This window comes from Giraffa tippelskirchi, chromosome 1 (genome assembly GCF_054371585.1).
Source record: "Giraffa tippelskirchi isolate mGirTip1 chromosome 1, T2T-mGirTip1v1.2.pri, whole genome shotgun sequence".
NCBI lineage: Eukaryota > Metazoa > Chordata > Mammalia > Artiodactyla > Giraffidae > Giraffa > Giraffa tippelskirchi.
In genome coordinates, this window is record NC_137275.1 from 36,396,800 (window position 1) to 36,414,233 (window position 17,434).

A 17,434-nucleotide genomic window follows, 5' to 3' on the forward strand; every position below is an offset into this window, starting at 1 on the left:
TCTCATTCTCACTCCATTCCCTTAGTTTCCTCCAAGCTGCCATTCACAATACTAGTAAATGGGTGACAAAAGTCCATATATTTGTGGTTATGTATTATGTATTCACTATCAACATAAAATAAATCTTTCCAATAGGTAGGAATCCAATAATTGAAAATGGAATCTTCTCAACTTCTAAGTACATACAATAGGACCAAAACAGTCTAGATTTCTATAGACCATCCTTTCCTTTTCCAGTATACCTTCCTGAACATGGTAGACTAATATTTCTTTTCAGCAGACTACTATCCTCTACTTACATTGTCTAAGAAATGAATACTTATGGGGATTGAAACTTTGCAAAACAAAGGATGGAAAATTGCATATATTTACTATAATCTGAAGCTGGGTTTAATAAATTTTTCAGAGAGAACTACATCTTAAGAAAGATATGACCCAGAGTAGTTAAATATTATTAAAGTCTTATTAAAGTTAATCTCAGATATTTACCATTTTCCTTCTATAAGCATCAGCCACTATATTTCAGATGTAAACATCCATTAAATTTAATGTGCTTAATTTAAAGCATTAATAATCTTGAATAAAGAATCCCTAAAGGAAGTTTGCCATGCCACAAACATGTATGTGACATGTTTGTATATATGAATTAGAAAACATCTTAGAAGTTAATATCTTGTTTCACAAGCAGATTCAGAAGTATGAGAACTTTCAAGATAAAGCTCTCCGTTTTGTACAGATATCGGAAAAAGGAAAAATGGGAAGAATTGCCATTAAACCAAGACAAAATTGTTATTCAGATTTAGAAATAAAATGATAGGATAAAATATTCAAGTTAGCTATCCACTAGAAAACACATAATGGGCTCAAGCGTTAATGAAATAAAACAGCGATGAGCCCAAATTCTAAAGAAAAAAGAAGAGCGTGAAGAAGTAAGTGAAATGGTACCGGAGAAAATGAAAACAAAGGACTCTTCACCAGAAGAACAAACTGAAAGTCTACAGCAAGATCACTGAAAGGTTGCCAATCTTAAGTTTATTGCTGCAGGACATAGAATTTTAAAATGTACAAAAGAGAAAAAGCCCAAATCTTAACATGTACGTTTATTTTTATTAGATTAGTACAGACTTGCAGCTTTGTTTCAGAAGCTTAAAAGATATGATCGATAATCAAGATATGTGTCAAATTTGAAAGAGATTATTTTGCATATGTAAGATTTAATTTTTGAAGGAGGGATTTCCCCTTCTTTTGGATATTTAGCCTAAAAAATTCATTAGTATCATTTGTAACTCGGTAGTTTCATAGCCAGAAAATCATTTGAAGATATAACACTAAATCATGAAATAGTTTTAGATGAATGAGGTCTGAACAAGCAACAGAAATGACGACATATGCAGCACAGAGGAGCACATCACAATGAAAGGAGAAAGCTAATAAAAGCAAAACAAGTCTGTACCACATGAAGTTGCTATTACTGTGGCACTAAGTTCAGGTGATATTCAATTAAAAGAGGTGAAGCAGAATTTTTCTGGCAATACACCTGCAGCATATTTATTCTGCAGAGAAGCTGTATGCCTGATTATTTTCCTGCACAGTTTGCTCTTCTGCCTCAATGTGAATGACAGAAGCTCTAATGATTTTTCAGTACTGATCTGACAGCTGGTTCATGGGACCACACTGATAAATGGAATTTATCAGCCATTCAGGTCATTCTTACTTGATGAAGGGTCTGTTATCCTCATAGCTAAAGAATGCATAGACATAAAGACAAGAACACCAACATTAGCATTTTATGACAAAGAATTTCATATGAAAAATATTCTCCTGGTTCCCAAAGGCCTCTGTCGCCCACCTCCCTAGAAGGCATCATAATCTTCCCTTTATATCCAGAAGGTAAATCCTAAAATGACCATGAGAACCTAAATAACAAGGAACAAAATCAATTTTACAATACTGCAATATCCCTTATGAGACTAAAAAATTCCATTTTTTTTCATCATGTGCACATATTACTTGTGACTTGACAGAGACATTTATTTCTAAGAGACCACATTTCTCTAGAGAATGAGAAATCTTATGAGCAACCTGGAAAAGGCTTGGGGGCATACTTAAAATGACAGATTTCATGTCACCTAAAGGTCTCCTTATTCTATAATATTAGTAGATAAGATTACTTAATTATGGACAGTACACTTCTGAGTAATTTTAACTTAAAGATGATTGACCTGAGTTAAATCAGAACATTATAGCTCTTTAAAAATAATCAACAAGACTACTTTTAAAATTATTTCTGATGGCGCACTGAGAAAAATTTTTGAACAACCTTTTGTAGTAATAGGAGCAAACAGACAGCACCTGTCCATTATCACTTATATGTACTATTTAGTACCATCCACATAAAATGAGATCCAAGCACCAAATTAGTAGAGATTAGTTAGGAGATACTTTGGATTTTTTTTTTTTTTTTTTTTTAAACACAGTTGCTTCTCCGTGAATTGTGACAGGACTGAAAAGAAACGGAAAACTCAACTCGGGCCTCTATTCTCTTACCTCTTGCCAGAGGCAATGGTTTCTGATATCATGCATACAAAGTGAAGCTCTTAGAAAGGCTCCAACTGTGATGCATTTTGAACCAAGGGAACCACAGATAAAAAATCTCACTCTCCAGGGTGATAAAAGAGTAAAGAACAGAATGACAGCCTGGGATTTGAAGCCAGCTTGCCTGAGGTTTACATCCTAACTTAGTCACTTACTAGCTATTTGATCTTAGGCAAAAATTATTAATAATTTACCTGTGGTTGTGTCAACTTTTACATCTATAAAATGGTGATAATTATAATGTAAGTTTCCTGTGATAATGAAATGATACATTACGTATCAAGTGCTCAGAATAGAACCTGACACATTGTTTGATAAATATCCCATAGTTACTATTAGACTATTTTCATTCTGAAAATACAGAATTTCTTACCACCTCAAAGAACATAACAGAAAATAATAAATGTTGAACAGTTAAATTCATTTGATGATGCTTCAGGAGTAAATATTATGCTGTAAAATAGATGTGGTGAAAATAAGTTTGGAGATGGAGCAGGGAGTGACTAACTGTAACGTCTAATACGGAGTTACTGGCCACATGGGTTTATTTATATTTAAATTTAAATTCATTAAAAGGAGATTAAGTTTAAAATTCATTTCCTTTGGCCACACTAGTTACATTACAAATACTTAGAAACCTCAGTAGCTACTATATTGGACAAGGCAGTTCTAGAACATTTCTGTCGTCACAGAAAGTTCTATTGGACAGCACTGAACTAGAAGATTCAAAGAGAGTTTTTAGCCAGGAAATGAAATTTTAAGAAATATTTAAATAATTCCATGGATATGTAAAAAAATAAACGGAGAAGAATTTCTAAGAATCGATCATATTTAACACTTGTAAACTGTGCCTAAAAAGAAAATCCTGTACTTATATTAATATTGAAAACTTACAGAACATAATGGCAGGATATTTATTCTACTATATGCATTCCCCTGGTATCAATATTTTCCATCTATGATGCTAAATTTATGATTAGAATGACTCTATTTTAATTTATACAGTACAATATTAGGTAAAGAAAGTTACAGAGGTTAACATGTAGGGATACCTACAAAAATACTATATAAAATTATATTAAGCTACCTAAATGTTTCAAAAACAATATACAGTTGATTCTCTTTGCTATACAGCAGAAGCTAACACAACATTGTAAAGCAACTATGGCTCACTAAAAATGTTATACACACACACACACACACACACACACACATATAGAACTTGGACTATAATTGCTAGAGTGAGATGTCTGCCTTAATGAGAAATACCAAAAAAGAGAGATATCAGGGTGCAATTCTGTAATTTTTGTTGGAAACTCTGGGGATCAGCTGCTTACTATACTCAATAGCAAAGACTACAATTCCAATTCCAATTTTACTTAGAGTTAGCTACACTCAAACTGCAGAAAAATTATACCAAAGAAATTCTTGACTGTTCAGAAAGTTCTAGGACCTACAACAGACTTCCCAAACTGGGGATCTGGGAAAGGGACGGAGAACTCCCAGGGAATTTGACTATGGGGGCCAGTGGGCTTTGATTATAGAACTTCCACAGGACTGGAGAAAAAGACCCTTGGAGGGCACAAACAAACCCTTGACACAGGAGCCAGGAGAAAGGAGCAGTGTCCCTACCAGAGACTGAGTCAGACTTGCCTATGAGTATCCAGGAGTCTCCAGCGGAGGCATGGGTTGACAGTTTGGCCTTAGGCCAAACAACAAGAAGGGAACACAGCCTTACCCATTAACAGAAAATTAGGTTAAGGATTTACTGAGCAATTCATCAGAGGGCAGACAGAAAGAAAAACACAGTCACAGAAAACTAACCAAACTGATCACAAGGACCACAACCTTGCCTAATTCAATGAAACTTGAGCCATGCCATGTAGGGCCACCCAAGACAGATGAGTCATGATGGAGAGTTCTGATAAAACATGGTCCACTGGAGAAGGGAATGGCAAAGCACTTCAGTATTCTTGGCCTTGAGAGCCCCATGAACAGTATCAAAAGGCAAAAAGGTAGGACACTGAAAGATGAACTCCCCAGGTCAGTAGGTGCCCAATATGGTACTGGAGATCAGTTGAGAAATAACTCCAGAAGGAATGAAGAAACAGAGCCAAAGTGGAAATGGCACCCAGTTGTGGATGGAACTGGTGATGGAAGTAAAAGTCTGATGCAGTAAAGAACAATATTACATAGGAACCCAGACTGTTAGGTCTATGAATCAAGGTAAATTGGAAGTGGTCAAATAGGAGATGACAAGAGTGAACATTGACATTTTAGGAATCAGTGAACTAAAATGGACTGGAATGGGTAAATTTAATTCAGAGGACCATATATCTTCTACTGTGGGCAAGAATCCCTTACAAGAAATGGAGTAGCCCTCACAGTCAATAAAAGAGTCTGAAATTCAGCACTTGGGTGCAATCTCAAAAATGACAGAATGATCTCTGTTCATTTCCAAGGCAAAATATTCAATATCACAGTAATCTAAGTCTATGCACCAACAACTAATGCAGAATAAGCTGAAACTGAATGGTTCTATGAACTCCTAAAGACCTTCTAGAACTAACACCAAAAAAAAAGATGCCCTCTTCATCATAGGGGACTACAATGCAAAAGTAGGAAGACAAGAGATACCTGGAGTAACAGGCAAGTTTGCACTTGGAGTACAAAATGAAGCAGGGCAAAGACAAACAGAGTTTTGCCAAGCGAATGCCCTGGTCATAGCAAATACGCTCTTCCAACAACACAAGAGATGACTCTACACATGGACATCACCAGATGGTCAATACTGAAATCAGATTAATTATATCCTTTGCAGCCAAAGATAGAGAGGCTCTATACAGTCAGTAAAAACAAGACTGGGAGCTGACTGTGGCTCAGATCATGAATTCCTTACTGCCTAATTCAGACTTAAATTGAAGAAAGTAGAGAAAGCCACTAGAACATTTAGGCATGACCTAAATAAAATCCCTTATGATTATACAGTGGAAGTGACAAATAGATTCAAGGGATTAGATCTGATAGACAGAGGGCCTGAAGAACTATGGAAAGAGGTTCCTGACATTGTATAGGAGGTGGTATCAAGACCATCCCCAAGAAAAAGAAATTCAAAAAGGTAAAATGGTTGTCTGAGGAGACCTAACAAATAGCTGAGAAAAGAAGAATAGCCAAAGGCAAAGGAGGAAAGACATACTCATTTGAATGCAAAGTTCCAAAGAATAGCAAGCAGATATAAGAAAGACTTCCTCAGTGATCAATGCATAGAAATAAAGGAAACCAATACAATGGGAAAGACTAGAGAGCTCTTCAAGACAACTAGAGATGCCAAAGGAACATTTCATGCAAATATGGGCACAATAAAGGACAGAAATGCTATGGACCTAACAGAAGCAGAAGATAATAAGAAACGGTGGCAAGAATACACAGAAGAACTACACAGAAAAAGATCTTCATGACCCAGATAACCATGATGGTGTTATCACTCACCTACACCCAGACACCCTAGAGTCCAAAGTCAAGTGGGCCTTAGGAAGCATCACTATGAGCAAAGCTACTGGAGGTGATGGAATTCCAGCTGACTATTTCAAGTCTTAAAAGATGATGTTGTTAAAGTGCTGCACTCGATATGCAAGCAAATTGGGAAAACTCAGCAGTGGCCACAGGGCTAGAAAAGGTCAGGCTTCATTCCAATCCCAAAGAAAGGCAATGCCAAAGAAAGTTCAAACTACCAACAACTGCACTCATCTCCCACACTAGCAAAGTAATGCTGAAAATTCTCCCAGTGAGGCTTCAACAGTACATGAACCGACAACTTTTAGATGTTCAAGTTGGATTTAGAAAAGGCAGAGGAACCAGAGATCAAATTGCCAACATCTGTTGTATCATAGAAAAAGCCAGAGAGTTTCAGAAAAATTTATTTCTGCTTTATTGACTACGCCAAAGTCTTTTACTGTGTGGATTGCAAGAAACAGTGGAAAATTCTTAAAGAGATGAGAATACCAGACCTCCTTACCTGCCTCCTGAGAAATCTGTATGCAGGTCAAGAAGCAACAGTTAGAACCCAGACATGGAACAACAGAATGGTTCCAAATTGGGAAAGGAGTACGTCAAGGCTGTATATTGTCACCCTGCTTATTAACTTATATGCAGAGGACATCATGCAAAATGCTGGGCTGGATGATGCATAACCTGGAGTCAAGTTTTCCAGGGGAAATATCAATAACCTAAAATATGCAGACGACACCACCCTTATGGCAGAAAACGAAGATGAATTTAAGAGCCTCTTGATAAAAGTGGAAGAGGAGAGTGAAAAAGCTGGCTTAAAACTCAACATTCAAAAAAATGAAGATCATAACATTGGTCCCATCACTTAATGGTAAATAGACGGAGAAAGTATGGAAACAGTGAGAGACTTGATTTTCTTGGGCTCCAAAGTCACTGCAGATGGTGACTGCAGCCATGAAATTAAAAGATGCTTGCTCCTTGGAAGAAAAGCTATGACAATCCTAGACAGCATATTAAAAGCGGAGACATTACTTTGCCAAGAAAGGCCCATCTATTTTAAGCTTTGTTTACCCAGAAGTCATGTATGGATGTGCGGGTTGGACTATAAAGAAAGCTGAGTTTCAAAGAATTGATGCTTTTGAACTGGGGTGTTGGAGAAGATGCTGACAGTCTCTTGGACAGCAAGGAAATCGAACCAGTGAATTCTAAGGGAAATCAGTCCTGAATATTCAATGGAAGGACTGATGCTAAAGCTGAAACTCCAATACTCTGGCTACCTGATGTGAAGAACTGACTCCTTGGAAAAGACCCTGATAGTGGGAAAGATTGAAGGCCGGAGGAGAAGGGGATGAGAGAGGATGAGATGGCTGGATCGCATCACCGACTCAATGGATGTGAGTTTGAGCCAGCTCTGGGAGCTGGTGATGGACAGGTAAGCCTGGAGTGCTCCAGTCCATGGGTTTGTAAATAGTTCGACAGGACTGAGTGACTGAACTGAATTGATGGCAATGTGTTTAATTCATGGGAATATGAACATAGCTGAACTGTGACATTTCTGGGTCTTGGCAATTAAAAGATTGGAATTGGGATTCCCTGGACCTTTTTAACCTTCTCTTTTCCTAGGAGACATTGACAATACAGTCTCAGATCTAAAAGGAAGGCTGTTTATTGATGGGGAGCCATCTTTTAGATTTAGACCACCTATTTCTATACTCTAATGTAAATTTAAGCTACTGTAATTTAGAGTAATTTTTATTGTGCCTTAGCCTGTGCAATAATTACTAAAGCAGGTTTTAGCTATAAGAATCCCTAGTTCATATGCAATATAGAAATTCATGCTAATGACAAATAACTCTTCATTAATTTTACCTCCAGAATGACATGAATAATATACAATAGCTTAAAATCTAAATATCACTAAAGTTTATCTATAACATGTCAGTTATTTCCATCATTTTGTCAGATATTCTACTGGCTTAAAAGAATCTAGTTTCAGAATGTCTTTCCATCAAATCTAAATTAAATTGATGATAATGCTGCCACCTGTTATGGTGACAAAGATATATGCTATTGATTCACTTTTTATTTAAAAAAAATCTATATAACTAGTTTCTAAAGTTGAATAATTTTCACTCTGATTCACCTATGAAAGTCCACTGAAACAAAAATTCATCCCAAGTTGTAAGACTGAAACAATTTTAATGTAATTATTTTAAGATTTTATGAAAATATGGACACAAGGGCTTAAGATGTTCTTGGCAGGTATTAATAGGAACTTACAAGTTATCTTAGAATTTACAAGTAGTGGAAAATGAAATGAAACATATTGTGTAGTTTTCAAGGTACAAATAAGAAAAAAGATTCACTTTTCTTAGTAAATGCATTTTCCTTTTATCAGACATTTATCATTTTATCCTTATATTTAAAATTCAAAATTTTAAATATTAATGACATAATATTATCTTTAAGAGTGATCCTTAGAATCATGTTCAGAATTTTTAGGGGCCTCTATGGTAGAGAATTTTTAGGGGTGCTAGTGGTAAAGAGAAGTGAAAAGTGAAGTCGCTCAGTCGTGTCCGACTCTTTGCAACCCCATGGACTGTAGCCTACCGGGCTCCTCTGTCCATGGGATTTTCCAGGCAAGAATACTGGACAGGGTTGCCATTTCCTTCTCCAGGAGATCTTCCCAACCCAGGGACTGAACCGGGGTCTCCCGCATTGTAGGCAGATGCTTTACCGTCTGAGCCACCAGGGAAGTCCCTCCTTCTAATGCAGGAGACGTAAGACACATGGGTTCAATCCCAGGGTCGGGAAGATCCCCTGGATAAGGACATGGCAACCCACTCCAGTATTCTTGCCTGGAGAATCCCATGGACAGAGGAGCCTAGCAGGCTACAGTCCATAGGGTCGCAAAGAGTAGAAAACAACTAAAGCAATTTAGCACATATGCACGTATTTGATAATACTTATGCATATGCTTATATAGCCTGTAACAGTTCCAAAGAACACAAAAGGGCTATTAAAATCTAGCCCCATAGAAGCTTAGTTAAAAAAGAAAAATACATCTTCAAAAGATTTCATAACCAAAACATTAACTTATAAATTAATGCTATAATTTTGGTTTAGTTGCTAAGTCTTTTTGGAGTCTTGTGATCCAGGCTCCTCTGTCCATGGGATTTTCCAGGCAAGAATACTGGAGTGGTTTGCCAAAAGTCTCATAATATAATACATCAGTATAGACAGATGACAAATGGACAGAAACAATATAATGAATCAGTTTAGTTACAGGATATTCTTTCTCTGAGTTTAACAATTCAAAAAAGAATATTATTTTTAATAAATTTTTTAAAGGAAATATTACCTAAACTTCAAGATAAAAAGAAGGTTAATTCTTTAACTAGTTTTAAAATTTCCTCTTCCTTATATTAGATACACAGAACTTTTTTTTCTTTTTTTTTATATAGTAGAATGAGTAAGGTTTGGTGTGAAGGAAGATGGAGTCATGAGAGTCCTATCTGAGAATTTAATCCCCAAGACAGAGTTGTTGATCTCATCAACTTCAAGGCTAATTCATCCCAGGACACTCTGGTATTGCCAAATTAGCTTATTGGTGTTGAATTGTATATTTAACTGTACAGTGAGTGAACTGCATATTTAACTGTGAGAAGGAGAGCAATCATGACATACATATACATTCTGGTCAGTATTTCAAGGTTCATTATGCAGCTGAATTTACTTTTCCTGATATAAAACTATATCAAAGGAATAATGATTTTCTCCTTGGATTTGGTTTGGGTTACTGTAGGAATGCTAAAGGTAATAGGGGTAAGTTTCTCAAAATGAGAGTATTCTTCACTATTTATAAAAGAAAAAAAGACAAAAAATGCTTTTGTATTTGCATGTTGAGTGGGCTTTCCCTGTTGCCCCTCAGTCAATAATGAGGCTCTCACACTTAGGATATAGAGGAATCAGTCACCCATATTCTAGCAATCTAAGCTAACCATTTAGAAGTGATCTTTGAGACCCTCTTTCATCATACTACCAATCCAGGGGTCCCCAGTCTTTAAAACTGGAATTAGTAAAGACATGGTCTTTCATGACTGCAGTGTTCCCAGAATATATAAAACAGTGGAAATAGCAAGGAAAGAATGAGATTTACTAATACAAATCCAGCAGCCACAAATCTTAACATGCAATGGAGGAAGGATGTTTTAAATGGGATGTTATTCAAGTTTTAAACTGGTCGACATTTAATAACTAGAATGGCAAAGTAGCAAGATCTGTCTAAGACAGAGTTAAGATATCTGCTACCAGGTTGGATAAGGGATATTTGAGATAGCATAGTTAGAGGAGTAGTGATCAGAGAAAAATCTAAACATATCAATGTTTATACTTCACTGTCTTGAAAATGCTCGTTCTGTTAGTAACACTTATGATAGAGATCCTGACAGTTTTTAGGTTTCTTTCAAATGTATTTTGTATTAGTGGGACAATACCATCCTAGAATTATATTATTATTGCATTATCTTTTTTTAACCAGTGTAGGAAGATTAAAAGGAAAAGTCATTTAGAATGTAATTCAATATTTTTGAGTGAAATATAAACAATGTTTCACCATGGTCATATGTTTAAATTAGTTAGCATTAAAGATATTAACATCCTTTGAAAAATATGAAGGTTATATAAGAAATAAAAAATTTATAAATAGAGAAGATTTTATTTCAACTGTGGATTTTATTACTATTAATATATAACTACTAAGAGCTATATTTTTACACTTTGCTCATATAAAAATATTAAGAGGAGAGTGAAATGAACCAAATAAAGAAAATAAATGGTTTTGAATATGTCATAAACATTTTCATTCCTATCCCTCAATGTCCTTACAATAATATTGCAGAGTTGAGGAGTGTAAACACCAATATTAAATTTTTAATCACAGAATTTCACACTGCTGATAAATTGGGTAAGTCGGAAATTAGGAAGAATTGAGTATATAGTAAATCAGGATTAATAAATATTAAATAAATGACTAATAAAACTTTAATTATATTATATCTCCAACTCAATGCTATACAAATTCTTATAACTCAGTACAATATGGTCAAAGAGCTAACTCATATACAAAAGACATTAGGAGCATTAATTATGAAAATGAATAATGAATTAGTATATTGGACACAAACAGTGAAAAATTTATCACACTTTAGTATCTCCATCTACCAGATTTATAAAATGAATTAGTAGGTTTATAAAAATGACTTTATAAAAATTTATAAAAATTAATTGGTAGTTTCCATGAAAATAAGATGCTTCCCCTGGTGGCTTAGACAGTAAAGAATCCTCCTGCAATGCAGGAGAAGTGGGTTCAATCCCTGGGTCTGGAAGATTTCCTGGAGAAGGAAATGGCAACCCACTCCAGTATTCTTGCCTGGGAAATCTCACTGACAGAGCAGCCTGGCAGGCTACAGTTCATGGGATTGTAGAGTCAGACATGACTGAGCAACTAAGCACAAACACACATGTGCAATTAAGATATAAAATTTTGGAATCACATTGGAAGCAAATAAGATCATTGTATGATCATCAATATTAATACATGAAAGATATTGTATCTTAGTAACTGAAAGCACTGATTTGTGAATCAACCTGCCTGCAATTAGATGAGCATTTTACAACCTTGGGCACATTATTCAACTTCTCTGACCTTCACATTCTTCATCTTTGAAATGTGTATAAATATAGATCTTTGTTCATAGAGCTGTTGTGTGTATTAAATAAAAGTTCCAAAAAGCTCCTTTTATTTAATATGCAAAAAATTACTCAACAACATATAATTTTAATATACAAAAGTACCATACATATATTTGTTATTACATTTGCTGTTGTGTATTGACCTTCTGACCTCAAAAAAAGAGCTACAGGGAAAAAACAGTTTTCCCTTTAAGTGTTTTGGAAATTCATATAGTAACTAGAAATCCAAAGAGCAAGGGAGAATCGCTTTTTCTGAAATTAATATTTAGATTGAGAAAGATTCAGTCTATTTGATGTTTTATTCTGGATTTCTTTAGGCTTAGCATATGTTATGAAATTCTATATTTTCATTTGAAATGGGGTATTTATCCAGATTCCTAATGAACATTAAAATAGAAACCAATAGTTCTTTGTATTACACGAGAAATCCAAATTTGATTAATAAATATATTGTATCTTCAGTGTTAAAAAGTACACTAATAACGGCAATATTTCATTAATATAATCCTTTGATCATAAAGTAAGACATAAACAACATAAAATTATATGTGAAATGTTCATGAAATTTCATTAAAATATGTTATAAAATTGAACTTCATATTTCCTCATGATTTTTTGAAAACTTGATACTTTGAATAGGATAAAGTAAATGACAAAATACATAAAGAGAAATATGCATCTCTTATTAATGATTTTTGTCTTGTAATCTATGAAAACTGTGGTTCTAGTATGATAGAAATATCTCAAGATCTGTAAAATAATGGCAACAAATTGACATCTTTTATTTTTTAAAACTTACAGATAGAATCATGTTTCCTGGCTCATTATTTAAGGACCAATGTTTATCAGACTTACAAGAGTCTTAGAAGCCACTGACTCTTTAAAACAAGAGATCTGATAAGCTAGATCATTGGAATGCAAGGACAGGAAGTACTTTAAAGAATATATAACATACTTTCAGGGTTTCTTTTTTCAATTAGAAGATATAAAAACTTAAGTAAAATAAGAGAAAAACTGATAACTTTTAGATATTCTTGCCAAATGTGTTTTGACAGGTTGAATTGTTATATCTTTCTCATACCATATGGTATCATCACCTCTCATTTCAACAACTTGCAACAGAAACATTCATCATACCCTATCTGTGAATAAACACCTTATTATAAACTGCTTGTATGAACAATTAAAACATAAAGTACAACTGTGTATTTTAAACATGTTGGTATTTCCTAAAGATTCTAATAAACGGAACCAAGGCAGACCTTGAAACACAATAGGACACAGACAAGTCTTATTTAATGTTGGTCAAGTAATGTATCTTTCATAAGCCCTAGTTTACTCACTTTCACAATGAATGAAATAATCTTGCATGCGTGCGTGCTCAGTCGCTTCAGTTGTGCCCGAATCTCTGTGACCTCATAGACTGTAGCCCTCCAGGCTCCTCTGTCAATGGAATTCTCCAGTCAAGAATACTGGAGTGTCTTACCATGATCTTTTTAGAGTTGAATGCAACCAAGAAAAGAATAGTCTATGCTTCAACTAGTTTCTTGGATAGTGAGTAGACCTAGGTAATGACCCACAATCTCTACTGCAAGTCTGCTTCTAACACAGAAGCTCTGTGAGATGTCGTAGTCCCTAAATAAATTTATAACTAGAAATCTGAATATAATCTTAAAATTACATCAACAAGAAAACATTGAGAAATGGTATAGCAAATTTAAGCAAATATACACATAAATCAAACTTTAAAGATATACAAACTCCAAATACCAAAATAACAGTTTTTAAATCAATCACACGTTAGTCCAAAGGGTAACATTAATAAAATACTAAGAATTAATATCAAAAAAACTGCATTCTCTGATGATCATGACATCAAATCTTGAAATCAATAACTTATAAAACATGCATAGATGTACATGAACAATTATCCAGCTGCTGCTGCATCTCCAAAGAAACCTCAAGACCCTGAATATCTTACAAATAAGTTCTATTTAATATTAAAACAACAAATAATCCTTTTTTCGTATAAGTCAGGCCTAAACGAAAAAGAAGAAAAGCTTTATGAGACTACTATAACTTACTAGGTAGGGAAAATTTAAGAGAATAAAAGAATAAATAAGAACATTTTATTTAAAATCTTACTTAAAAATCCTAAATAAGCTATTAGATAGCAAAATCTAATGGTGCATAAACATCATGATCAATTATTGCATAATGGTGAAGAAGAATTTTAAAAACTGATTCTGAAATTTACATTAAAGAAAAATGAAATTCAAAGAGAAGCTAAAGCAATTTTGAAAGTTAATCAAAATGGGAGGACTCATGCTACCAAATACTAAGCAAGGCTGGTAATAATGAAATAATGGTAGAGAAATGAAGTCTATGTCCATGGAATAGAAGAAAGCACACAGAGATTTGGTATGGGACAGTGTAGCAGCACAAATCTTGAAGAAAAGGATGGATTATTTTGCGAATGATGTTGGAAATTTGGCTGATCATATTAGGAACACAACATGTCCTCCAAAGACCTCAAAATCACATACTATAGAGGAAAAGTTGATGGTTTAAATATATAATATTGTTCTCTGTAACAAAATAAGAATCAACAGAGACATGACAAACGGAGAAGCTACATGCAATAACCAAAGCATTTAAATTGTATATTAGCAAGTAAATGAGAAAGTTTACAGAAAGTCTCATTGAAAAAAAAAAATGGGAAAATTAAAATGTTTTTAGAAAGATTAAAAATAGAAACAAATGACCATAATCATTTTACTAATATGGTTCCCATAAGTATGAACAGGGATGTTGAATATTGTTTTATTGCTTTAAGTTTTTGTGTATTACATTAATGAAAGTAACTGAGTGGAAGATCTGGTAATTTTAGGTATCTTTCTACAGCTAACTGAACAAGATGTTGTAAATTCAAAGAAGGCAGAAAAATGAGAAAAGTGCAATGACAATGACTATCACAAAGAAAATTTGCCATTTTTTTTACTTCTTGACCTATGTAATGTTAATATTCAATTATGTCAACATTTTTCACAGATATATTACTATTTTTTATACTCATGGCTTGCTGTCTTTATCTCACAAACAGTTTGAAATTAAAGCTAAGATCATTAATCTCAATTCTAGAACTGAGAGGATTTTTATGTTAGCATGTTTAAATGTCTGATTGAAAATAGGAACTTCTACAAACAACATTCCTGAGTATTCTAGAATACATGTTCAAATACACATTTATGAAAGAGCCAGGGGACTTGGATAACAGATCTTTTTAAAATACATAATTGTATATAGTGGAAAAATCCACAACAATTGGGAATCAGCCAAGAGAAAATTAGAATAGGAAATTTTCAAGTGTGGACTGAGCAGCTCAAGACACCTAACATTCCACTATACTGTCTGCACATTTTAATTACAAATCCAGTGATTTACTACACAGTCGTTTATTTAAAATAACTATCACTTACATCGTTTCACTACTTCTTAATATGAGGTAAATTTTTTAAAAACAAAGTAACACTTCTATTAAAAAAGTACCCCTGAAAAACAGGAGAATGAGAAAAGCTGAAGTTTGAAAGAGTGGTGTGGCTTTAATGTTGTTCTTATTTAAATGAGAGGTATTCCCTTGGAATTAGGGGATACTGATATGCACCCAGAGTGTGCTGGTAAGTTTTTCAGCCCGATTGTGTAAACCATAATTTGTGATGATTAATTTAACTATCAGTGATCATCTATTTATTATCTTTAATCATAGAGCATTTCAGTCTCCTTTAATGAATTGGAATATAGTTAAATAGCCTGAGATGCGATTTTTAAGATTAAGTTTCTTGGTATTTTCTAGACTTTGAGGAGAAAATGTATGTATCTAAGGCAGAGTGTAAGTAGTGTTTTCATCTATCTAGGGGGATTTTCCATTGCTATGGGGTACAAACTCCATTATCTAAGATCATAATTGACTGCAAGAAGATGGTAAATAATGAATGGGGACCACAAAAATGGTTCCAAGCTTGCTCCATCTAATTACTTAAAATTTATATGCATATCTTTGAATTCAATCCAAATTTCCACCATCTCCCTTGTTCTCCCCAAATTCCATCCTGTCGTTTGAAATTCAGAACCTAATATCAACAAATTCCCCTACATTCTAATATTCCATCCTGGGTGTGTTTTTGTCACGTTCATGCTTTAAGTGACATTGTTGTTTGATGACAGTGCTTTCCCTGAAGACCACACAAACTCAAATATTGGTTTTCTCACAACTCAGGCAGTAGAAGTAATACTGCCAAACCATGATTTTCACCTCTATCAAAAACCCAGCTCCTTTGAGAGTCTTGCCATAAAATATCTACTGCCACCATTTATTTCCTATCTTTTTTTTGTTGTTGTTATTTACTAGCATCTCCAGACATCCCATTTTTCCATCCTTCCACACTTTCACTATATATCCCCCATTTTGCATTCATCCTTTCCTGCCTGACCAGCCTAGATTCTATGACCTTTAACTTCTTGCATCTCCTTTCATCTTTAATGATTTGAAAAAATATGCAACACTGAATAAGTGAGTATTGAACAAACAACTATGATTTCTGAAGACATGCTAAATTCATGACAACAAACGTCTAATGACATTTAACAATATCCGGAAAGTCAACTAAACTCGCCTATCAATGTGCTTTCCCCTACCCCATGAGGAATATTTAACATCTTCCTTGTACCTCAAATTTCCTTTTTATTCCAACACCTTCAGCTGAATATTGCCTCCTATTCACTTTAAAAGAAGCAATCCGATAGTTGCAAATGCATTGGTGCACTGTCTGGACCTCACAATCCCTTGTACAGATCCTGAATTTACCCTCATCTGCTGCATGCTTAGCTGATCAACATTTGTCCCGTGACCTGCAGATGACTGTTTCTGTGTACCAGAGCTACTAGGCCCATACAGCCAGAAGTGCCTGGGAGTTTACACTTCACTCTCACAACCCATCCCTTGCCCCTCAGCAAGACTGTATTCAATTACTAATAGGTGTGAAATTATAGAATTCCAGTTCCTATGCCATATTGGACAGTTCCACAGCGTTATTTACACTCCAGAGCTCCCTTTGGGATCAGGGTCAGTCTGAGACTTCACCAGAATGACAACCTTGCATAGCTTCTTCCTTTTATCCATCCTGCTTCCCCTTACTTTCTTATTGATTTCCTATGAAAGGAATTCCTTCATTAATCGTTTGTGCTGAATCCTTGGCTCAGAGTCCACTTCTGGGAGAACTCAAACGAGACTACTGACAGAAATATCCTCATCTTTCCAAAACAGAATCTATAAACTACTTTCAACAGTACCCACACACATTGTGTTCCCTCCTTTTATAATGAGAGAAATGCCTCTTTCTTATTACACCAACATATCCACTCATTCTGACGCTTCTCAAGAACTGTGCTCCTTTGAGTATTGTTCTCTTCTGCTTTTTATGAATTTTCTCCTTGTCTATAGGTTCATTCCCATCAGCAAACATACTTCAGTATTTCTTACTTTAAAAAACAAAACAAAACACCTTTTAGATCCCAGAGA

General features: G+C 34.6%; 1 protein-coding gene across 15 annotated transcripts in view; it reads right to left on the reverse strand.

Moving 5' to 3' along the window:
- Window positions 1–17,434, reverse strand: part of ADGRL3 (adhesion G protein-coupled receptor L3) — an 885,081-nt gene that overhangs the window by 48,938 nt on the left and 818,709 nt on the right. Inside the window, exon 24 of one of the 15 annotated variants that reach the window (XM_081506647.1) lies at window positions 1,715–1,741. The exons of the other annotated variants lie outside the window; for them this stretch is intronic. Coding sequence (XP_081362773.1) covers window positions 1,715–1,741 — 27 coding nt within the window. The remainder of the gene's footprint in view (window positions 1–1,714; window positions 1,742–17,434) is intronic. 15 annotated transcript variants of the gene reach the window in all.